This window comes from Myxocyprinus asiaticus, chromosome 4 (assembly GCF_019703515.2).
Source record: "Myxocyprinus asiaticus isolate MX2 ecotype Aquarium Trade chromosome 4, UBuf_Myxa_2, whole genome shotgun sequence".
Taxonomy (NCBI): Eukaryota; Metazoa; Chordata; class Actinopteri; order Cypriniformes; family Catostomidae; genus Myxocyprinus; species Myxocyprinus asiaticus.
The window spans coordinates 15,581,399-15,606,962 of NC_059347.1; the positions used below are offsets into that span (position 1 = coordinate 15,581,399).

The 25,564-nt window shown below is 38.3% G+C and overlaps 1 protein-coding gene across 1 annotated transcript in view; it reads left to right on the forward strand.

Moving 5' to 3' along the window:
- LOC127439848 (ras GTPase-activating protein 4-like) overlaps positions 1-25,564 on the forward strand; it is a 69,876-nt gene that overhangs the window by 30,903 nt on the left and 13,409 nt on the right. The window contains exons 6-13 of the mRNA XM_051696102.1: positions 827-908; positions 1,007-1,141; positions 3,702-3,793; positions 19,845-19,962; positions 21,528-21,681; positions 21,806-21,870; positions 22,037-22,149; positions 22,255-22,447. Of these exons, the coding sequence (XP_051552062.1) occupies positions 827-908; positions 1,007-1,141; positions 3,702-3,793; positions 19,845-19,962; positions 21,528-21,681; positions 21,806-21,870; positions 22,037-22,149; positions 22,255-22,447 (952 nt within the window). The remainder of the gene's footprint in view (positions 1-826; positions 909-1,006; positions 1,142-3,701; positions 3,794-19,844; positions 19,963-21,527; positions 21,682-21,805; positions 21,871-22,036; positions 22,150-22,254; positions 22,448-25,564) is intronic.

A 25,564-nucleotide genomic window follows, 5' to 3' on the forward strand; every position in this document is an offset into this window, starting at 1 on the left:
TAAATAATGACAAATATAATATATATAATACAAATAATAATTCTGATAAAAATACACAAAAAAATACATTGCGTAATAAACACAGCGTTTTAGGTTGCTGTGTCAAGTAAAACATAGTTTGAAACATAGAAACTTTGAAACTTAGTCTCGAGATCCCTGTATTCGTAATTGTGCTCTATCCAGCTGTGTTTGAACGCAAGAGCACATCCTCAACTTGTGCTGTCGCTAGTGTCATGCAAGCATAACGCGATGGGAGAATGGTGGCTCAGGTTGTTCCTGGCAGGGTACTTATAGGCACCATATGGTTAGGATTAGGGATGGGGTGGGGTTAGGCCATCTGCTTCCTGCCAGGAAAAAACCGGGGCCCCTTTGAACAATGGGCCAAGCCTGAGTGTGGTTTTCTGTCTGTACAGCTGCGCATTGCCTATACAGCTAGAGTTTAGCTTACTGCCCCCTGCTGAAAACAGGTGGTACTTCAAGCTTGAATTGCTCTGATGGTAGGAATATTCCTTATTACTGTCTGGGGACATGATTAATTGTGTTAATCTTTGTAATATATTTAATATAATTAATCACACTGAAGTAACACATTAAATCAATAACGCTATTAAAAATCAAATCTAGTTATGACTTTAGCACATAATCATCATGTATTTAAATTGATCCATGCTTTAAAACCTTCTATGGTTTAAAGCCAATTAGCCAGTTTTGTGTATTTTGTTTTGACAGTGAAACTATAGAAACAATGACAAAGGAATCCTATTTAAGCATAAGGTTTACATTTGGATTTGTGTGCAGCGTCATGTTCTTTTGTGTTTGTTTCTAGAGATCTTGCAAAAAAGGATCGCAACGGGGCCTCTGACCCTTTTGTCAGAGTGAGATACAATGGCAAAACATATGAGAGTGCGGTAAGGATATACTGTATTTCTATATGTTTCCAGCTTCATCTGCTACACAGTTATATCTGTTTGTCTGTTACTGATGACCATGGCCCTGATTCCTGCAGGTGGTGAAAAAGTCCTGTTACCCTCGCTGGAATGAGAGTTTCGAGTTTCAGCTGGATGAGATGTTGGCTGACAGTCTGTTGAGTGTGGAGGTGTGGGACTGGGACCTAGTCAGCAGAAATGACTTCCTGGGGAAGGTGACTACACAGAATAGACATTTTCTTTTGCACAAGATTGTTAGTTATAGAGTTCTCCATGTTTTGCTGCATGCCAGTTCTTTCCCATGCCGGCTGACGCTGGTTCGAATCATGCTCGGAGCGGGTCGAGCAGGACCGGTTACAGTGGTGCCGTGACCCGGATGGGAGTGAGGTTTAGGGAGGTGAGTGTAACGGTAGCCATCTGGAAAGTGATAGCTATGCGGTATATGTAAACCTCACTCCCCTGGCCTTGAGACGCACTAGCGACTGACGTTAGAGGCTGTATCCTTTAGCTTCCTCGTTAGCGTGCCCGCCACCCATGCCGGCTGACGCCGGTTCAAATCTCGCTCTGAGTGGGTCCAGCAGGACCAGTTACAGTGGTGCCATGATACAGATGGGAGTGAGGTTTAGGGGGGTGAGTGTAACGGGAGCCAGCTGGTACGTGATAGCTGTGCGGTATGTGTAAACCTCACTACCCTGCCCTGAAGAGGCGCACTAGCAACTGACGCTAGAGGCTGTATCCTTTAGTCTCTTCATTAGCACGCTCGCCTCCCATACTGGCTGATGCCGGTTCGAATCACGTACTGAGCGGGTCGAGCAGGACTGGTTACAGTGGTGCCGTGACCCAGATGGGAGTGAGGTTTAGGGGGTGAGTGTAACGGGAGCCAGCTGGAACGATATAGCTGTGTGGTATGTGTAAACCTCACTACCCTGGCCTCAAGAGGCACACTAGTGACTGACACTAGAGGCTGTATCCTTTAGTCTCTTCGTTAGCACGCTCGCCTCCCATACTGACTGATGCCAGTTTGAATCACGTTCTGAGCGGGTCAGGCAGGACTGGTTACAGTGGTGCCGTGATCCGGATGGGAGTGAGGTTTAGGGGGGTGAGTGTAACGGTAGCCATCTGGAACGTGATAGCTATGCAGTATTTGTAAACCTCACTCTGCTGGCCTCGAGACGCGCTAGCGACTGACGTTAGAGGCTGTATCCTTTAGCCTCCTCGTTAGCGCGCCCGCCACCCATGCCGGCTTACGCCGGTTCGAATCTCGCTCTGAGCGGATCCAGCAGGACCAGTTACAGTGGTGCCATGATACAGATGGGAGTGAGGTTTAGGGGGGTGAGTGTAACGGGAGCTAGCTGGTACGTGATAGCTGTGCGGTATGTGTAAACCTCACTACCCTGCCCTGAAGAGGTGCACTAGCAACTGACGCTAGAGGCTGTATCCTTTAGTCTCTTCATTAGCACGCTCGCCTCCCATACTGGCTGATGCCGGTTCGAATCACGTACTGAGCGGGTCGAGCAGGACTGGTTACAGTGGTGCTGTGACCCGGATGGGAGTGAGGTTTAGGGGGTGAGTGTAACGGGAGCCAGCTGGAACGATATAGCTGTGTGGTATGTGTAAACCTCACTACCCTGGCCTCAAGAGGCACACTAGTGACTGACACTAGAGGCTGTAGCCTTTAACCCTCTTGTTAGCGTGCCCACCTCCCATACTGGCTGATGCCGGTTCGAATCTTGCTCGGAGCGGGTTGAGCAAGACTGATTACACAGACGCACAAACAACATTTCTGATGAACGCAATTTGCATGTGCAATTCCGAGCCAATTCTTAGCATTATATTGTGGAGAATGTTGCAGACAACCGTGATCTGACACAATCTGCCTGGACCGTAGCTACAGCATAACTCCAATCTTTTGATCCAGACACCTGAAAGTGTGCTTGACTACATTGTGTGTCTGGATATATGCCAAGTTATAACACCCTTCTCCATCATTTGATCATTATTTGATTAATTAATGCTGATTTGTTCAATAGAAAATATACACAAACATGTCTGTTAAATAAAATACATTTTATCGCCTACTTTCATCTGCCGATAATTGTGCGATATAAATTGCAACTGGCAATTTTTGTGAATGATGCGCAATCTATAATTGTATAATATAGAGCCTAATTTACACAGAAAGGAGACATGTTTGGACGAAAGGAATGATAATGGTTAGTGAATAAAAGTGCAGGTCTTTGTGCTGAAATACCACGCAAAAGTGGCCCAACTGTTTAGTGAATCCACCCCTAAGTCTTCTGAAGACATACTTGTGGGGATCTGACCAAAATTGAAGGTGTTATTTGCTGAAAACCCATCCTATAGTGCTCGAATCTCGTTCAGGCTCTTGTTCGATTCAAAAATAGTGCGTCAAGACGCATCACGGCATGTTAGACGTCAATTAAGCATCCTAAGTTCTTGCGTCTTGTCAATGACATCAAGTCTGGTGAGACGCTTATTTGTTAGCCTTTTTTAATTGAGTGAAAACTATAGTGGAGGGGAAGATATTTTATTTACTTGAGGATAAGCAAATGATGACAAAAGTTACATTTTTGAGTGAACTATTTATTTAATATTTGCTTTAAATATTATATTAGTCACAGTTTCATAACACTCCATTTGTGCCTTCTGTCTGACAGATGTTCATTGTGACATTGCCCTATAATAAATGCTCCAATTGCTGTCTTTAGCTTTGGTTGCTTTGACAGCTAATTGTCACTAATCATTTTCCTTCAGGTCCTGTTCAACATCAACAAGCTTCAGTCTGCACAGCAAGAGGAGGGCTGGTTTCGCCTGGGGCCTGACAAATCTAAACACAGTGAATATGAGTGAGTGTACTTGGATTTGCTGCAACTATTCACATTGTCTTAGCAAACATTGAACTTTTGTTGCCACAGAAACAAGTATTCACCCTTAAAGCTTACCTGTGGTGGAGTACATTAAGCAAATGACACAAGGACAATGGGTCTTGGATAAAAAAGCTCTAATATTGTGTCAACAAATTGATGTAGACATTAGCTTTTTTCCCCCAGTATCAATATTTTTTGGCTAAACTTTATATATTTGTATAAGGGAAAGAGTGAGTTTTTTTTTTTAGGCTGTAGCTGGTCACAATTTTGAGTTTTTCACCACTTTTAATCAACTTTTTCATTCCACTAGTTTGTTCCACTAGTCTCTCTATTAATATGAGTTAAAGGGATAGTTCACCCAAAAATGAAAATTCTCTCATTATTTACTCATACTCATGATATCCCAGGTGTGTATGACTTTCTTTCTTCACCAGAACACATTTGAAGAAAACTAGAAAAATATTTTAGCTCAGTAGGTCCTTAAAATGCAAGTGGATGGTGATCTGATTTTTGAAGCTCCAAAAATCACGGACAGTTAGCAAAAACACCATCGATATCTAGCGTAGGGGTGGACGATATGACCAAAATCTTATTTAACGATATCACTAATTGTATATCACGATAATGATATATATTACCATATACACTATATTGCCAAAAGTATTCGCTCACCTGCCTTTAGACGCATATGAACTTAAGTGACATCCCATTCTTAATCCATAGGGTTTAATATGACGTCAGCCCACCCTTTGCAGCTATAACAGCTTCAACTTTTCTGGAAAGGCTTTCCACAAGGTTTAGGAGTGTGTTTATGGGAATTTTTGACCATTCTTCCAGAAGCGCATTTGTGAGGTCAGACACTGATGTTGGACGAGAAGGCCTGGCTCACAGTCGTCGCTGAAATTCATCCCAAAGGTGCTCTATCGGGTTGAGGTCAGGACTCTGTGCAGGCCAGTCAAGTTCTTCCACACCAAACTCGCTCATCCATGTCTTTATGGACCTTGCTTTGTGCACTGGTGTGCAGTCATGTTGGAACAGGAAGGGGCCATCCCCAAACTGTTCCCACAAAGTTGGGAGCATGGAATTGTCCAAAATCTCTTGGTATGCTGAAGCATTCAGAGTTCCTTTCACTGGAACTAAGAGGCCAAGCCCAGCTCCTGAAAAACAACCCCACACCATAATCCCTCCTCCACCAAACTTCACAGTTGGCACAATGCAGCCAGACAAGTACCGTTCTCCTGGCAACCGCCAAACCCAGACTCGTCCATCAGATTGCCAGATGGAGAAGCATGATTCGTCACTCCAGAGAACGCGTCTCCACTGCTCTAGAGTCCAGTGGCGGCGTGCTTTACACCACTGCATCCGACGCTTTGCATTGCACTTGGTGATGTATGGCTTGGATGCAGCTGCTCGGCCATGGAAACCCATTCCATGAAGCTCTCTACGCACTGTTCTTGAGCTAATCTGAAAGCCACATGAACTTTGGAGGTCTGTAGCGACTGACTCTGCAGAAAGTTGGCGACCTCTGCGCACTATGCGCCTCAGCATCCGCTGACCCCGCTCTGTCATTTTACGTGGCCTACCACTTCGTGGCTGAGTTGCTGTCATTCCCAATCACTTTCACTTTGTTATAATACCACTGACAGTTGACTGTGGAATATTTAGTAGCGAGGAAATTTCATGACTGGACTTGTTGCACAGGTGGCATCCTATCACAGTACCACGCTGGAATTCACTGAGCTCCTGAGAGCGGCCCATTCTTTCACAAATGTTTGTAGAAGCAGTCTGCATGCCTAGGTGCTTCATTTTATACACCTGTGACCATGGAAGTGATTGGAACACCTGAATTCAATTATTTGGATGGGTGAGCGAATACTTTTGGCAATATAGTGTAGTTCATTTATAAAAAAATAAAAAAATAAATAATAACAAAAAACATTTGGTTATATATTAAATAACCTTATTGTAATGCTTATTTTTGAAATTTCCAGTCATTGAATTAAATACTTTATAAACTAAAACTACCTCTTATATAATTTTCGCTTATTTGGAACTTGAAAAACATTGGTGGTATTCAAAATGTGGTAATCAACCTTACCACAATGCTAAATTTTACATTTCAGTCTGATGTTGTTGACTAGTATTATTATTATTATAAAACAATTCATTAGGCTCTTAATGCATTTAAGTCATCTCAGTTTAATGGTTTAAGTCAATATTTGAATATCTGAAAGCAAAGCCGGTTTGTTTTCTAATATCTAACATTATTCGAACTGAATTTTATTAGGGGTGATGATGTGTAGTCAGGCTTGGGGAGTAACGGAATACTTGTAACGTTGTTACATAACAGGATACAAAAAATATGTAACTGTAATCTGTTACAGTTACATAAATCCCCAACATATTCAGATTACAATTACATTTGGTACAAATTATGATTACTAGCAAGATTACAAATGTTTATTTATAACAACAACAAAAAAAAACAAAAGAGCCTCCTGACGTAAAATGATAAAGTCCGCTGCTTGCGGTCTGTGTGTGGAGCCTAATCTGGAATCCTGCTTGACTTGCACGCACTTTCATGCTTCAGTGATATCGTGCACGAAACTCACGTGAAACACAGCTGCATGTGTCTGATGAGAAGAATATTCAGAACGCGAAATTAATGTAATTGAATTTGCTTCGGCAGCCTGAAATTTAGCTTGGGCGGCCGCCGAAAAATTGTCAGTACCTGAAAACCCCTCTTTCTTGAAATGTCTTAGTCTCACATAAATTCATATTCTGTTTTCCTATTAGGAGGCAGTGTCCCTGTTTTTCATGTTTTTTCTTATACTGTTGTGGCATGGAGGGCGTGGTCAACACCTGTCTCTCTCTCTCCACTCTGACGCTCTGGCATCCCTTTTCAGGTCTCCCTCCGCCATCACTATAATGAGAGACAGGTGTTAGAGGTAATTACGGCCCAGGTGACGAGCCTTACCGGTCTCCCTCTCCCGCAGACCGACACATGACCATGCCCCCCATGCCACAACTGTATATAATAATAGCTACATCACTCATAACATTATTCAAACATGGTTTGTTTACATTCAGAAGACATAATTAAATGTCTTTGAGAAAATATAGCTTTTCTTTTGACTTTATTCACATATGTGATCTTGAGGTAATCAAAAAGGTAACTAAAAGAAATCTGAATACATTAACATTATTAAGGTAACTGGATTAAGTTACTGATTACATTTTTACCAAGTAATCTTTATTTGTAATGGATTATATTTAAAAAGTAACCCTCCCAACCCTGTGTGTAGTTTACAAAATCTGCATGACAGATGACACATAATTGTTGGCGCATGACACATTGTTTCAGTTGTTTTCTTTGTCAGTGTTTGTTAGAATGTCAGGCTCTCCCGCCATTTGAGATGTTTGACTTCCTCCATTGTGTCTGATGAGAAGCATATTCACAACGCGAGACTGAAGTATTGAATTTGCTTCAGCAGCCCGAAATTTAGCTTGGGCGGCTGCCGAAAAATTGTCAGTACCTGAAAACCCCTGTTTCTTGAAATGTCTTAGTCTCACATAAAGCCGCTCTGCCTTCCTCCTCTATTTCTCCAACAGAATGTGTACCGCGTACATGTTACGTGAATAGAATGAAGTGCACATTTCTTCCATGTGGTGGCAGTTTTGCATAACCACGATACAGATGATAATCCAAAATGTATACCAATTGCCAAATTTCTACCAGTTTATCATGTCTCTAAATCATCGCTTTCTGTAAGCTTCAGGAGGGGGTGGAGATGACACGGTCTCTCGTGTGAGGTATTCGCGTTGGAATGTTATGGACGTTATCTCACATTCTCTCGGTTGAGACATCCAGGATAAGCACACAAATGCACCATTGTGAGTAAAGAAACAGATAAATACAGATCTAAACCAAAACCAATTAACCTTCTGTACAGCGTTCCTCCTACACAGTTGTAAACAGCGCTGCTCTTCCATGTGTGTCGCACGTGCCTCAGTTCTCATGTGTTTCAAATGCCAATGCGATTACGTCCCACGTGCGTACGGCTTCTGACCGGAAGCATGATTTTGAGTTAAAAAAAAGTACTTAAATATCTTTTTCGCACCAAAGCGACCGTGTCACTTTATGAGACATTAATTTAACAGCTGGAGGCATATGGATGACGTTTATGCTGACTGTCTGTGATTTTTGGACCTTCAAAAGTCGGCTCACCACCCACTTGCATTTTAAGGACCTACTGAGCTGAGATATTTAATAATTTTCTTCAGATATGTTCTGGTGAAGAAAGAAAGTCATACACACCTGAGATTTCATGAGGGTGAGTAAATAATGGTGAACTATCCCTTTAATGAAAACTGTGTGTACAACAATCAAATTAGAAAAATGCTTAGCAGGATTTGAGCAGTACATTTCAAGGTATTCAGTTGTTTTAAACATTGTTTGCAACAATTAGATTCCCATATGCTAACATCCACATAAATAAGAAATGATTTAACTTATTTTGTGTTTATTAATGCTGAAAATCTCTTTCTCTCTCATATTATCTGAAGGCGTTACACCACAGGACTAAATAAATAAACAGTGAAGTAGTTCAGCATTGTAGGAAATTAGCGACTTTGTGGCAGGGTATATTTACAACTGCCAGCATTCATCACCAATAGTATGTAGGGAATTATATAAAATACAGCACAAAGAGTGATTTGCAATATGCTCACCATTTAAATTAAACTGCCCGCATATTTTCACCAGTAATGTGTAGGATTTTATATGCAAATATTATATGTAATTCGTTTAAGAATCCTGGCCGCATTCAACCACCATAATATGAAGGATAAATGACAAATGATCAGATTAGAAATCTGAGTAAAAAATCTCCACCATTAAATATGTAATACAACAGGCTTGTTATATCTGCTCACAATTCATATGTAAAGAATTTTGGTTCAAGAAGGGAATTATTATTAATTCAGGGAATATTGAAAGAATTAAGGTGTAAGTCTAATCACTCGGCCACGCTGAGCTGATATGACGCATCTGTTAACTCTTTAGAGTAATATTATTCTCATAGCTATTGAAAATAATATGACACATAGATCTTAAGAATCAATTGATGAGATTATTTCAAAATATACCACAGTCAAATTATCTTTGAATACAAACAAGACTTTATTGCTAATCTACAACATAAAACTAAACTAACACACATAGACAAAAATAAAAACAGGTTGGTGAGAAAGCTGTAACAGAAGGTGAATGGAAATGATCTGTAACAAAGAAAATTTAACGTTATGAGTCTATAGACCAAGCCCTGAGAACCATCAATACTTCATTTAATATACCTCGATTTGCAATCGGCTTACCCAAAGTATTTCAATAAAACACCAGCACTTTCTAGCAAAAGTCTGGAGGTGTACTTACGTTCCATTGCATTTCGTTGCGTTGCTTTGGTTCTTTGGTTGGGTCCATAGAAAGTTCTGGTTGTGCTCCGTCGATGTTTCGGACCTCTGTTTAAGATCGTGGATGCTGTATAGTTCAGTGCTGGAATGATCAGGCGGGGCTTTGAAGCAGGGCCTCCCGCAAGGGAGACTCGTGACTCCCCGTCACGTGTGTGCAATTCATCGAGCAGAAAAGAGAGAGAAGAGAACAGAGAGTTGTCCAGACAGGGGTTCACACCCCGAAGAGGCTCCATGCCAATCAAAGGCAGCTTTTCAGAGGGCCTGTGGTCAAAGTGTCCTCCCCTCAAGATAATTAAAGAAGGGGGTGTAAAAGAAGGTTTTGTGCTATCCTGGAGAAACTTGCTTTGTTCTCAAGACTGTTAAGTTTAGGCAGATGTGCATTTCGTCTAATTTCCACATGGTTGATTCAAACTTTAGGGTGCCATCTTTAAATTTATTGCCCTGAGGAATTCCAGTGTGGACTGCGGGCCTCTGTGTCTTAGTTTTTATAACTTGGAAGAAAGTATCAGTGTAAATCCTGGATTCAAGTCATTCTTCGTAGAAATTTTTCATTCTTTTGCCCATATGCCCTACAACTTAAACAAGTTTAATTAGTAGGAGGCAAAACTTGACAAGTTTGAAAATGTATTCTTTACTTCCTGTGTCCTTATTAGCAATTTTTCTCAGATCCCCAAGAGATTATCTATTTAAACATGGATTTTGTGAGACACTCCACAAGACTCCTTGGAATCAGAAACATAATTATATAGACTTTTTACATTTTCAAGGTCTGTAAATTCATTACGTTATTAAATCTATTCTAGAGTAAATCATATGGACTGATAAATAATGTATAGTCCCTACCAGATGGGTTCAAAAGTCTCCAAATATCTTTAAGACCAAGATTTTTACACATACTGTGAAGCAACAATGTTGCTCTAGGGGGCTTGCACACTTTTGCTTCACTATGATCAAGGACTGATTCCATCAAACGATTAAAGTCTCCTCCCAATATTATATCATGCGGGGTGCTAGCAGCTTGCAACATCCCTTCAAGATCTATAAAAAAGCCCTGATCATCAGTGTTAGGTGCATAAATATTAGCCAAAATAAGATTTTGTCCCTGAATTTCAGCTAAAACAATAATTCCTAATTTATCTTTAATCTGTTTGAGACATTTGTAGATGTTTACTTATCAGCATAATGACTCCCCTGCTCTTACTCGAGCCAGCACTAAAGAATACATGCCCACCCTATATCCTCCCAAATTTTTCAGCTTCCTGCGGAGAAAGATTCGTTTTTTGAAGAAACACTATATCATATTTCTTTCGCTTAAGAAGAGAAATAACCTTCCTTCTTTTTATGGGGTGCCCCAACCCATTCACATTCTACGTGGAGAGAGACAATCCACTCATATTAACATTTGACATTTTGACATATAAGAAAAAATAGATTGTGTGTCAAAAACAAGATTATAAAGATCACATTCCAAAATTAGTGCAACAATCAAAGCCCGAACATCTCCCATAACCAAACAAACAGAAAAAAAAACAAAAAATGTGCGCATTCATCTCGCACACAACAGCACCAACTGGCGTACGTCCCTCCAAACTCAAACAGTCCATGCATGCCTATGAGAACCTCGCGACCACTTTGCCATTGAATTGCTCAAGTCCGGTGTTTCTATACAAATTTTGTGAGACAGAATTACACATTAAAAGATAATCTATAAAACAAACTCCTGCCAATAGACGGAATGAGCACAAAGAGCGTGTAGATTCATCCATAAAACTGTTCTGAAGGTGTGTTATTCTATAAAATAAACTCCAGCCGCTAGGCAGAACCAGCGCAAAAAAAGTGCACAGATTCCACAAACAGTCAAGCAAATGTTCAGTGAGCCGGCCCACTTGGCTGCAACGTGAGTAAAACAAGTTGACTTACTCCATTGACTTTGCAAGAAATACTCCACAAAATAAACTCCAACCGATAGGCGGAAGCAGCACAAAGAGCGTGTAGATTCATCCATAAAACTGTCCTGAAGGTGTGTTACTCTACAAAATAAACTCCAGCCACTAGGCGGAACCAGCACAAAAAAAGTGCATAGGTTCCTCAAACAGTCAAGCGAACGTGAGTACAACAAGTTGACTTACACCATTGACTTTATGAAGGACATCACTTGCTGTGGGCATGTGACTATTTTACGGCCATCCTTAGCATCTATTCTCAATTTGGCTGGAAATATCAGTGCAAAAGCGACCTTCCATTGATGTAAATGTTTCTTGCATTCCTTGAATCTATCACGTTTCTCTCTTGTCGAGTTCGCAAAGTCTGGGAACAAGAAAATGCTGTGGTTCTTCCAAGAAATACTTCCTTTACTCCTCGCCTCACGTAACACAAGATCTTTATCGGATGATCTCAGAAATTTGGCCAGAATTTATCGGGGCCTGTCTCCCTCTGTGGATCACCAAGCAGGAACCCTGTGAGCTCGCTCTATTTCCAGCTTTTGGCCTGCTATGTTGAGTAGATTCGGAAAGAGCCCATCTAGGAATTTAACCATATCCTGTCCCTCTACTCCCTCCGGGACTCCTACGATACGGACATTATTCCACCGGCTATGGTTTTCCATGTCCTCCTACTTCTCCCAGAAATGCTCCAAATCCACCTTGGTTGCTAGCAGATTAGCAGATAATTCCTTCTCCAAAGACTCCAGGTAATCGACTTGTTTCTTGACATCCCCCACTCTTGTAACCACATCAGTGAACTCCATGGCGGTGATCGATCGACGTATCACAGCAAGATCCTCCAAGTCAGCAACAACCTTTGTCAGCATTGCCGACATGTTCAGCATCTCCCGCCGCATTTCCCGCACTTCCCCGACTAAGTCGACTCCCAGGCCCGTGGCCTGCTCGGGGGCATCAGCTTGAGTACGTAAGTGTCTTTTAATGTCTCCAGAGCCCGAGGATTTTGAATTCTTTGACACATTGTCCTCCAAATATAGTTATGGAACAGAGTGTATCGAATCTCACCGGTTTATGTCATAAAAAGTATTAAAACTAGCAAAGTGCTCAGAGCTTGCTGTTCACATGACCGATCCTTGCATGGCATCACGTGACTCCCCCATTTAATGTATTTATTTAAAAAATGAAAAATGTAAATAAATTAAAATAACAAAGTGGTCAAAAGAAAATGATCATATATAACCACCTTTCCATTTACCGTCATGCAATTGTCCGTCTATGACAACAGGCGGAAAATTACTAATACAAATTAAGATCTAAAACAATTATAAATGTATATATAATAATTATAATGATTATAATTATCACTGAAATATAAAGCATGGTTCGAGGTAATCGTGTTTTTGTATTATTTTATGATTTAATCACAGATGTATAGGCTATATATAAAATGACCCTGCAGAGTTGCACTCACAATGAACTGCTCTGTGGAAATAAAGCGAATTGAGACAATACTATTCTTGCAAAAAATGTTCAGAAGGCTGAAACAAAGAAAGAATGAGAACCCTTTACATACGCATGTTCCACGAGACTGCATGCCTCTGAAAAAACAGTGCATCAGACATGTGCATAGACGGTGCTTTTCTGTCATTTGTTCTTAAAAATATAATAAAGTGTGTTTCTTCAAGCATGTGTCTGTGTGTCTAACAGCATTTCTTGTGTTATTCTGAATCCGAGATGTCTTAAAGTTACCAACCATGCACATTATATTTGCTACCTGCAATTAAACATCTTCTGTCAGTGCGCATACTTTGCTGCCTGTGTAATTTGATACATTGGTAAAGAACATCTGGCTTTCAATGCGTTATTTAGGATCATTTATCATGGGTCGCAAACTCTTCATTAGGCAACTGTTCTTTATTTAATGTTATTCTATTTGTTAGGTTATTGTATTGATATTAGAAGTTCCCTTGTACCGAGTAAAACCGGTAACACCATACACTGTGGTAACCCTACTATTGGAGGATTGTTTTTCACTCTTCCCTTTCACTATGTTACGCATGTGTGTTCTGGTCCATGTGTTGACAGGAAGTACTAATCCTTTCCCTGGCTAAATCCTGGGATTTTTTTTCTTTTCGTTTGCCTCCACCCATAAGAGATCATTTGGCCACGTGGATGGACAGTGTGGATTATATCTCAAGCTGGCAGTGGAGGAGTGGAGTGGAAAGGCTTAAGTAAAAACTCCTGTTAGGGGGATTCGGTTGGGCGATGACAAAATCGATGCGTCATCAGAGAGCATGTGCGCCTGTGCAGCTAGATGAAGGGAGAGAGTGTTTTGGGGGACACGGAGTGTCAGTGTGACAGAGTTGTTTCCTCATGGGACAGACAAATTATTTTAATTCATTTGTTCATTTTTTCATGCACGACATTATTTGGGAAAGGTTGTTGGCCAAATTCTTCTATGAGTCACATAGTTCAAGCAGCACATATTCAATGATGAACAGATTTGGTTTAAACACCTTTATAATGTGTTTTATAGACAAAGTGTAATATTGTATAAATGTTCAAGAAATACAGGGTACATGTAAGAGAACACATTTTCATTGTTTTTGTATCATATGTACACAGTTTTCTCTGTAGAGCTAAAAATACTGGATCTTTCCATAAGGACGTATATCTTATCAAGGGATATTATTAAAGGCATACATGAACTGAATGTCCACAATTTCAGGATTATAGTTACCTACTGCTTTCTTTCTTTAAGAAACCTTCTATCAAAATGTTTTAGAGTGGTGTCACTGGAATATATGTATGCAGAGCTGGGCGATTCTTTTCGATAAATTCAAATTTACGTTTTTGACACGATTAAAAAAAAATTAAATTGTGAAATTGAGGTTTTGCATAAAATATTAGCAGACGCTGTAGTTAGATACACTGTCAATCCTCCAATGGCTGAATATAAAAGAGAAAAACAAATGTTCACAGCACTAGGCTTGATGCTGCCCTCAATCTAATAAGATGAACGTGTGTGGAAGTATGTGCTGCTGCGCGCTCCAACGTAACATAGGTTAACAACACGGAGACCGAAATAAAAGCCGGTAATATTTCCAGTACATTTGTACAGTGTGATTGTAGGTAGACTTCATATATCATGCGTGTTTACACCGGCTTAATCAAACAATAGGCTAACTATGTTCTGTGTATGCTGTGTAAGTTATGAAGCACTAAGCTACATTTTCTGATATGTCAGCTCAGCGTGTACAGCTAGATGGTGCCGCGTGTTCACAGTACTGACTGGACATCATTATTTTAAACTGAGATTTTTGCTTCTTGTGTTTTCAACTACACTGAAATTTGTCTGATATCTGGACTCTGTCTGCAGGTGTTTATGGTTATACATACAAATTGATTTATATACTAAAAATACTTTCTAGATAAACATGACTATTTCTAGATATTGATTTCTAGACAACTTTCTAGATGGACTTGATTTAGATAAAAATGATACCTAAATTGGCTTTGAGGTATTTTGTAGTTTTCTTATTTTATACTATTATTTCTGAACATCAGCGTTATTTTAAATAAATTAGATTTAAATGTATTTTACTTTTACGCTGTTGACAACTTTCTGTATGTTGCACTTTTTTTGTGCATTTCTGTTACACATCTTTGTTTTCTATAATGGAAAAAACGTAGATTTTTCTAACCAGGTTGCCTTACATTCTAATAAGGAACATGTTATTTGAATCTTGTTGGAGTTAGAGTTTAAAAAAAAAAAAATTTAAATGTAGGAAAATCAAATCGTAAATCGTCCTTAAGCTTGAAAGAAATCTAGATTTAATTTTTTTGCCATATCGCCCAGCCCTACTTGGATGGTGTTTTATATATTATATTATATTATATTTAGGGGTATAAAACTGTCCTGCATCAAGTACAGAATTTAATAATCAATTATAAATACTGTAGATGAACTATTACAAACAGGTTTCCCACTGTCATGGAAAACCTAGAAATATCAGGGAATTTTAAAATTGTGATATCAAGGCCTGAAAAAGTCATTGAAATATCTGTAATGAGTATACATTTTTTTTAGTATTGTAATTGCTCTTAGTGAAAACAAAAAATCCATATCCAGTAATCAACATGTTTAACTTGTTTTTAACAAGAAAGTATAAAATATCTTTTGTTGTAACATTTTATTAATATCGATAACCTAAAGTATATATATATATATATATATATATATATATATATATATATATATATATATATATATATATATATATGTGTGTGTGTGTGTATATATATATATATATATATAAAACTATAATATTTCAAATATATAAAAATCTAACTGATTTTAGCTGCTTTGAAACATGTTCAGCAAAACATTTTTACTTTTTTCTACTCTTACCAGATTTAAAACAACAAGATGGGAATTAAAATGTCACAGCCAATCCTGAACAAAGGATTATTTCACAGTGGCTTTCTGTCCACCTGCAAGAACAAAAGCATTGTTGTTTGTAATTCATTTCTGATTCATCATGTCCCTATATATATATATATATATCCCTTACCTGAACTTATTTCCATATTTCTTCATGCCTCACGAGAACATCCTTGAAGTGATTAGTGATCTTTCTCTCAGAAGTTTGTTTGGGTTATTATACTCACACTGATATCATTCTGAAGAAAAGTTTTCCATTAAGCTCCTGTAATCTCTCGCTTCCCTCAGGTGATCCGCTCTTATCTCAGTGCACAAATCAAGCTGTTGTTGTTTTTGTTTATTTTCTCTCTTCCTCCTCTTTACGCTCCCTCACCGTCTTCTTCCTGATTGGGTTTTTGACAGCCCACCGTCTGTTGCCTGCTGTTTAGTGACTGGCAATCCATACACACATACTGCCGTCCAATTCCCACCTTCCCTTGTGTATTACCCATCTTTACAGAGAGAGAGCATGTGGTGTATAGAGTGATTGTATGTACTAGTTGAGAAATATACATACTATTATCATCTCCGTTGGAAAAAAAAATGTGTTGATGTTTTGAACCACTCCATATTGGGTTTGAAACTTTAAATGCATCATATCATGAGGAATCAAATACCCCTTGATCTTTTTAAATAAAAGGTTGATCTGTAATGAAAACAATTTTCAGAACTCAGAACTTCCCCATCTAAAAAGGCAATTTATTGAAATTAAGCTGCAAAAATGACTCATTCTGTATACATGAACTGTAATGAGCGATAGTGAGAACAAACAGACCCAAGAGCAGAGGAACAGTTCAAAGGATTTATTTACAACAAATAATAGTATCCTCCATGGAAGCCCAGCTGACATGCAGCAAACTGGAAGGCAATCTACACTACAATCTACACTCTACTCTGAGCAACATTAAACATTCAACATCTAACTACATTTAACATTAAACAGTCCAGCCAAGGACATGACACACGAGGGGATTAATATAGGCATGAACAAACAAGGGGCAGGTGCCGCTTGCAGCTGAAAGTTGGCATGATCAGCGTTCCCATGGAAACAATCATGGAAACGCTGATTCCGTATGCCAGTGGTACCTGAAACTCATGAGGGCAAAAACGACAACACGCTTGGAACAAAACAAAGAGGGAACGATGATGCCACGGTCCTCGTCAGACAAAACCCTACCTGACAAGGTGACAGGACCGTGACATCACCGGAGAGCGCACGGCAGTAACTCTCACATGGTGGTAACCAACAACTGGACCTATGTGCTCACACAAAGGACGTACATGAAACACAAGACAGACAGATGACGATAATGCCACGGTCCAGTCAGACAGAAACCCAACCTGACAAGGTTACAGGACCGTGACATTAACACACTACCATCCATATAACACTTCAACCTTCAGCATACAGAAACTTGCCACACTCAGTCCTGGTGAGTTTGTGACAAAAAAAACAACAAAATAAAACAAACAAAAAAACACCAGATTGTGCTGTTCCTAGCTGTGTGTAGCACCTACAACTCTGTATTTCCTTTGGAAGAATTCAAAAGAGTTTTTAGCAAGGTCCCTGAAATTGACCCTATATACTTTCTTAATATATGTTCTGGTCTTACTGTGCACAATACAGCAGTTCAAGTTACTCCATAAAAAATTTTTTTTGTAGCAATCTTAAAAAAAGAAAAAAAATATGTAAAGTTCGCAAATTGTACAAGCTTCCATTTTGGCTAATGCCTTTATAATTTTTCCAACACCTCCCTTCTAACCACATGGCTCCATACTATATGAAACACCTACTTTTTGCGATCCAATACATTTATTATAGATAACATATCTACAAAGCTAGCATCGCATATTTTTACTTATTTTATTTGGAAAGACGTAACTTAATGGAAGTTACAGTAAATGGGGTTGTGAAAAGTGCTTCATGTTAACTTTAAGAGGTTGTGCGGCATATTTCTACCCATATTGTTTTGTGAACAATGTGTCACAACTGGGTCTAATAAGGGGGTGCAAATTATACCTATGCCTATGCAATACTCACAATTCAAACATTTGAATCTTAACGACACTGATTAGGCCACACTGCATACAGATAAACATAGGACCAGTTTCTGCTTGATTGGTTTGTTCTGGGTGATGGTTAGTAAAACCAACACATTGGGACTCTACAAACAGAATCTAGGATTGTACAGCTGTGGTCAGCCTACACCGAAAGCCATTTTTACTTCAGTGTGAGACATACCATTCTGAAGACAAATTGTCTGCAAATGCTTGCAGCAATATTGTGTTTTTCATTTCGGCTGCCACAATGCCCTCATTTTCTGTTCCATCATGACAGCGCCAGAAAACACAGTCACCCTGACACTCACTGTAATAACATTTACTGTTTGGCTTTTTTTGTGTACTGTGCTCAGAACAGTGTGCTTAATGGAGTCATTCCATGTAATGTTGTTTGCCTTCCTGGAAAGGTTTTACTGTATTTTATTTCCCAGATGTCATCATGAACATCCCCTCTGATAATGTTCTCTATAGATTAAGACAGGATAAGGGCATATTTATAATCTATAGGACATTTGTGATCATTTATTACACAATATTTTTTTTTTGTTTGTTTGTTTTTTTAAATGTAAAAAGTATTTGTTGCAAATTTATTTGAAGAAATAATCAAATCATTTTGAACATCTTATACAGTAGGTGCTTAATTGCTTATGCACGGTCTTATGTTATAGTACAGGATGTGTACATAGAGACAAGGCAAACACAAAATGGAATCAATCACCACACTGTAAATATGTTTTATATCTAAATTAACTGCCTTTTCCCAATACATTATATATATATATATATATATATATATATATATATATATATATATATATATATATATAAATGTGACAAAATTTACCTGGTTACCAGGGACTAAAAACTATTCTGAGCAAAAACTGTATTTTTTCATTCCGGTTCAGAAGTTCCGCAGCCTCCTTTCCGGTTAGAACAAAATAAATGAACGGTTAATACCATTCTTTTTAAAATGACAGGACCTAAGGGGTGGGTGAAATACCAATTGCAGTGTTGCCAGATCTCGCAACAGAAACAAGCAACCTGGTCTGGAAAAACAAGCCCAAAATAATCCACTTGCCTCACCAAAATAAGCTAAAATAAGCAATACATTTGTTTCCTGTGTATATCCTGTGGATTTATCAGCATATAATTAACAGTTAATTATAATTTTAATAAAAGATCTGCTTCTCAGTCAAAACACTGCAGCATCAAATCTGCATTAATGCATCATATCTAACAATAATTCAGTGAAGACTTGGAAACAACTGAGAAATGAACTTTTTACCTCTAATAATGTTTTCCTTGTATCTGGATTAACCGTGCATGTATATGTAGTACTTAATTGTTAAAAAGGTGCGACAGGATGTGACATCCACAACGTGCAATAAGGCAAAGAAATGTGTGAGTCAGGAGTTTCCTCAAAGCACATGTTTCATTTTTTCAGGCAACATGAAGTCGTGTAATTCCAAAAATTAACTGTGATAAAACCTTTGGCCTTTAGTTTCATGAAAAAAATTATCAGAACTAAATTTACCGGTTATAACCGGTTACCAGTATTTAAAAACGTTTTCACTCTGGAACAATTGAAAATCACTTTGTTCCCATTATCGTTTTCGTTAGAACCTGTTGGTTACATCACTGAAAGTTTTTGTTGGTTAGATCAAGTAGATCCTTGAGGTAACAACTGCAGGCTACCACTTTGTTAGTGCAACAATTATCTGTAAATCATGTCAAACTTCCAGTTTTAGTCTCAGAAGCTTTGAGCTGCTTCTGCCACCAATACTTAGAAATGAGCTTTTGCCAAGGCACTAACAAAAAAAGTACCATGTTAATACCATGGTATTTTTTTAAGTTCCTTGGTTTAACATGGCATATGATTGTCAGTCTTTCAGTACCATGGTATATATAAAAGTACCCTGCTAATATCATCTGACATCACCGTTCCATGGTGCCTTTTCTTTTTTTTTTTTTTTTTTGGAAGGGTAGTTACGGCCTCCTACAAAATAAATGGCATTAAAGGAATATTGTTATGTGTTATTGCAATTCTCTTCTCTTCTCTTTTTCTCTTTTTTAGAGGAAATCTGGGTTCTTTGCGGCTGCAGCTTCGGCTTCGAGACGAGGTTGTGTTGCCATCCAGCCATTACAAGCCACTCACAGAGCTCCTCAGTCAATCAGTCGGCTCTCAGCTCAACGTGAGTCTCATCTCAGGGAATATGACACATTATCTCTTAAATTCACATTGCATATTCCTCATAACAAAAGAGCAAGACTTTATTTTGAGTTTGGATTGTGAAGTGTGGCACTCTGTGTTATGGGATCTTATTTGTATGCATGTGATCATTCAAAAAACATTTACGCATTTCAAATTCATAACAAAATACTATCAAATTGAATTGTGTAATGTTTAACAAAATTAAATTAATAAAACTTAAAACTTAAAATATATAGTTTTTATTTGATTTGATTAAACATTACTCAATTCAATTTGATGAAATTTTGTTATGAAATTAAAATGCATATATATATATAATAAAATAAAAACTGTAACTGTGTACTGTAATAGTGTCTGAATGAATACTGCTACTGCTAAAGGGATAGTTCACCCAAAAATGAAAATTCTCTCATCATTTACTCACCCTCATGCCATCCCAGATGTGCATGAATTTCTTTCTTCTGCAGAACACAAATGAAGATTTTTAGAAGAATATATCAACTCTGTAGGTCCACACAATGCAAGTGAATGGTGCCCAGAACTTTGAAGGTCCAAAAAGCACATAAAGGCAGCATAAAAGTAATCCACAAGACTCCAGTGGTTAAATCAATATATTCAGAAGCAATATGATAGGTGTATGGGTGAGAAACAGATCAATATTTACGTCCTTTTTACTATCAATCTAGGTGGCTGAATGTAAAAGTGAAAGTGTATATTTTCAGTAAAACATGACTTAAATATTGATCTGTTTCTCACACACACCTATCATATTGCTTCTGAAAACATGTATTTAACCACTGGAACCGTATGGATTACTTTTATGCTGCCTTTATGTGCTTTTTGGACCTTCAAAGTTCTGGTAACCATTCACTTGCATTTTATGGACCTACAGAGCTGAGATATTCTTCTTAAAATCTTAATTTATGTTCTGCAGAAGACAGAACGTAGTACACATCTGGGATGATGTGAGGGTGAGTAAATGATGAGAATTTTACATTTTTGGGTGAACTATCACTTTAAATTTAAGGATGCACAATATACAGTATATCGGTCACCATGACAGTATCGGCCATGATTTGCATTAATATCAGCAGATAATATCAGGTTATATTCTTTTCCAGTTTAAACAGTACACTCTTTTACTATGCCAGATTTTAAAAGTATTAAACACTTATCCATATTTCTACTGTACTGTACATTATGATATGTTGATTACTGATTTTGCTTGAAGTATGTGACTTTGTGTGTATGGTTTTTTATGTTCAAATACAGGTGAAACTGTATAGATTTGGTATAATATCAGCCATTATATTGGTAATCTGTCATATAATAAAATAAGTATAGGTTATCAGTATCAGCAAAATTTCTATATCGGTGATTCCCTAGTTAAATTGTTGTACAGGTAAACAACCAATAAAGTATGAATCTTTCCCTACTAACGCTTTTAACATATATATTTTCTTAAATCTTTTATGTGCATATTGAAGCACTGAGTATATTTTCAATTTTGAGCTAATTTGTGTCTGAAATGACTGTTAATTGCAGGGCAACTGGCCAGATCTCATCATGCTGATTGACGAGACCACTACAGCAGAGAGCAGACAGGAAGTGGCTAATAATCTGGTGAAGCTGTTTTTGGGTCAAGGGCTTGTCAAGGAGTTCTTGGATGTACTATTCAAACTGGAGCTGGAAAAGACTAGTAAGCATATTAGGCACAAAATGTTATTCATGTTCATTTGGCAACACCAAAATTGCCCCAAAACTTTCTAGTTTATACAGTAAATACTGGGATTGATGCTATAATTTTCTTTGTTATATTTCAGCTGAGCCCAACACTCTATTCCGCAGTAATTCATTAGCATCCAAGTCTATGGAGTCTTTTTTAAAGGTACATCAAATTATTTATTTATTTATTTATTTTTGTTTTTTGCTGTGTTGCACATCCATACTGACTGAAACCTCCTGCTGTTTTAAGGCTTTTTACTCTAGCAGTTTTTGTAATGTGGTTATGTGCAATATAACACAAAGTCATCTTTGTCTTCCGCTCTCTGCAGGTGGCTGGGATGCAGTATCTGCACCGGCTTCTGGGCCCCATTATAAACCGCATCTTTGAAGAAAAGAAATATGTGGAACTGGACCCCAGTAAAGTAGAACTGAAAGAGGCTGGGTTAGACAATAACAACTCAACTATGTCCTTTTATCTTAAAGTTTTTTTAAGTGATTCAAGTTCAAAAGGGCAAGTTTTTTCAGAGTCTCCTATCTGGTATTGTAGGTGTGCTGGTTTGCATCGTCAGCAGACTGAATCGGATGTTATTCAGCAGAGCTCCAGTCTCCTGAAGTCGTACCTCTCTGAACTGCTCACCTCCATCCAGCAGTCTGCCTCCTACTGCCCTCTGCTCATCTGCCAGGCTTTCCATCAACTCTACCACAGAGTGCAGGAATGCTTCCCTGATCCCGAGTACCGAGTCAGTAACATTTATTTTCTTATATGTTGTTTACGTTGTAGTACTGTATGCCTGATCCAAACACTGCATGTGCTACTACCCTTGCTTTTTAAACAATTCTTTTTAAAAACAACTGACTCTTTGCTAAGCCCGCCCTAAATGAGTTACTGACCAATCCTATTTTGCAACTGTTACCATGTGCTATTTTCATCTGACAAGCATTTACTTTTTTCTAATGAGAGTCAGTGGGAGTCATGTGTGTATTGGTAGTTGTAAGTTGTAAATTTTATTGAAAAAGTATTTGATCTTTTATCTATTTTAAAATCTTTAATTAAATATTGCAATAGAGCTTGTTATGGTTTAAACTATGTGTCTAAAATGAACATGTACTGTATAACATCAGAAAGGACACCTACATTTGCTCCAAGGTAAATTACAACTCAATTCATTTATGTATTGATTCAGTTAACAGTAGAGGTGATAATAAAAATAAAGAGTTCACAGCACCATATTGTGTTTTGAGAAGTGACGTTACGAGAAGTGCTGTTCACTTACACTAATGTTATCAGGTTTGTAATCAATGTCAAATTGCACTTTTCTCTTTTCAGGTCACTTTGATAATCATTTACCTGTATTCTGATTCACAGTCTCCACACTGTTTTTAATCAATGTGTAATTTAACAATCTTTTTAAAGAAAATGTCAGATAAAAATACTTTGCAATGCCACTCTTCATTCCGGCCCACACAAAAATAATATCCCTTCAGTTTATGTGAATATTTTACAAAAACCGTGCCGTTAACAGCAATCTCCCATTTATTCTTATGGGAAGTTCTGCAAAACTTGTCAGAGTGAGCAACGGTTACCAAGGGGGTGGAGCTTAGTAAAGGGTCAATTTAGTTCACCTAGCAACCTTCTTGGTAACGTCCCTGGGTGGCTATGTTTTAGGGCAGCTCGTACCTACTTGAATGGAATAAGACCAAAATCTTCAAAACTGTGTGACAAGCTTACGCTTCATTTACTTTTAAAGTAATTTACCATAGTGAACTTTGTGACTTTTCTTTTTTCTACGAGTGGTCTGTCTCCTCCTTATAGGGTCTTTGTTTTAGTCTAGTAAGTTACTGAAAGGTGCTTGTTGAGGCATTGATCACTTTTCATATTGCTCATACTTAAGACTAGAGATTTGAAAAAAACCCTAACCAGTGTTGAGTGTCATCTGATTACAACATAATTACTGTAATATAATTACTTTTTAGTCATAAAAGTAATGTAACACATTACATTTTTAATTCTTGTAATCAGATTTCTGTTACTGACATTCAATTAAAAGAATAGTTCAAACATGAAAATTCTCTCATTTACTCACCCTCATGTAATCCCAGATGTATATGACTTTCTTTCTTCTGAAGAACACAAACTAAGATTTTTATAAGTATATTTCAGCTCTGTAAATCCATACAATGCAAGTGAATGGTGGTCAGAATTTAGCACATAAAGAGCAGCATAAAAGTAATCCAAATGATTCCAGTGGTTATGTGTATATCTTCACAAGCGATTTGATAGGTGTGGGTGAGAAACAGATCAATATTTAAGTCCATTAAACTAAATTAAATCCGAGGAGGTCACGTGACACCATGCAAAAAGCAGATGTGTGAGCGACAAGCTCTGCGCACTTTGCTAGATTTTTAATTATTTTCATGTTATAATCTGGTGAAATTTGATACACCCAGTTACACATTTGCTCTTTGAGGCAAAACATGGCAAAGAAGTCAAAATCCTCGGGCTCTGGAGACATTAAAAGACACTTATATGTTCAGGATGAAAGCCCGACAGGCCTACAGACCGGGGACTCGATTTGGATGGCGCGGCGGGAGAGATGATCCAGCATCAGTTGTCCAACATGTCGGTGATGTTGATGAAGGTTCTTGCTGACATGGAGGATCTCGCTGTAATACGTCGATCGATTACGGCGATGGAAATAAAATTCTCTGAGTTAGTTACAAGAGTGACTGATGTTGAGAGACGAATCGATTGTCTGGAATTAGAGGGAATTAACCATTAAACCGCACGTGACCAAAATTGATTTGGAACATCTCCTTGAAAAGCTTGAAGATCTTAAGAATAGAAGCCGCAAGAATAACGTTCGAATTGTTGGAATTCTTGAGCATTAGGATGACAGAGATATGGTGAAATTCCTAGACAAGCTTTTCCCGAGTCTGCTCGACATAACAGGCCACAAGCTGGAAATCGAGCGAGCTCACAGAGTCCCAGCTCATAGATTTGCTGAGGGAGATAGGCCCCGATTGATTTTGGACAGATTTCTGAGATCATCCGATAAAGATCTTGTGTTGCACCAGGCGAGGAGCAAAGGGAAGCTTTCTTGGAAGAACTATAATATTTTCTTGTTCCCGGACTTTGCGAGTTCGACGAGAGGAACGCGATCAGTTCAAGGAATGTGAGAAACTCTTACATCAGCGAAAGATCACTTTTGCTCTGATGTTTCCGGCCAAACTGAGAATAGAAACGAAGGACGGTCGCAAAGTATTTACATGTCCCAATCAGGCAATGTCTTTTATTGAATCAATGGGTGAGCAAACCATTGAGTGTTTCTCATGTGAGTGGGTTGACTCGCTGTACTTACTCTGGCTTTTGAGGAAGCTGGGCGTCATTTTGGTTTCTTTTTGTTTTTTGCATTGGCTCCGCCGAGCGGCTGGAGTTTGTTTTGTGAATAACACTTTTCCTTAAAGAAACTTTTGCATTGACGAAAGATTACTTTTTGCATTGAAGTTCCCAGCTAGTTTGAGAGTGGACATTACGAATGACCGCAAAATATCTACATGCTCACACAAAGGATGTCTTTTATAAAGTTGACGGATTGTGTAAGTCATGGTATATACTTTTATGCGGCCTCCGAGTGAAATGACTCGACCATCCGGGGAACAGGGATGCTGGTTTGGTTTCTTTTTGTATTGGTTCCACCTTGCGGCTGAAGCTTGTTCTATTGAAGAACACTACTTTGGAACAGCTGTGGATTAATCTGTTCATTCTTTGTGCTTATTCCTCCTGCTGGCTGGAGTTTGTTTTGTTGAGTATTTTTACGGGACATTGGAATTATATAGTATATATAGTATACTATAGT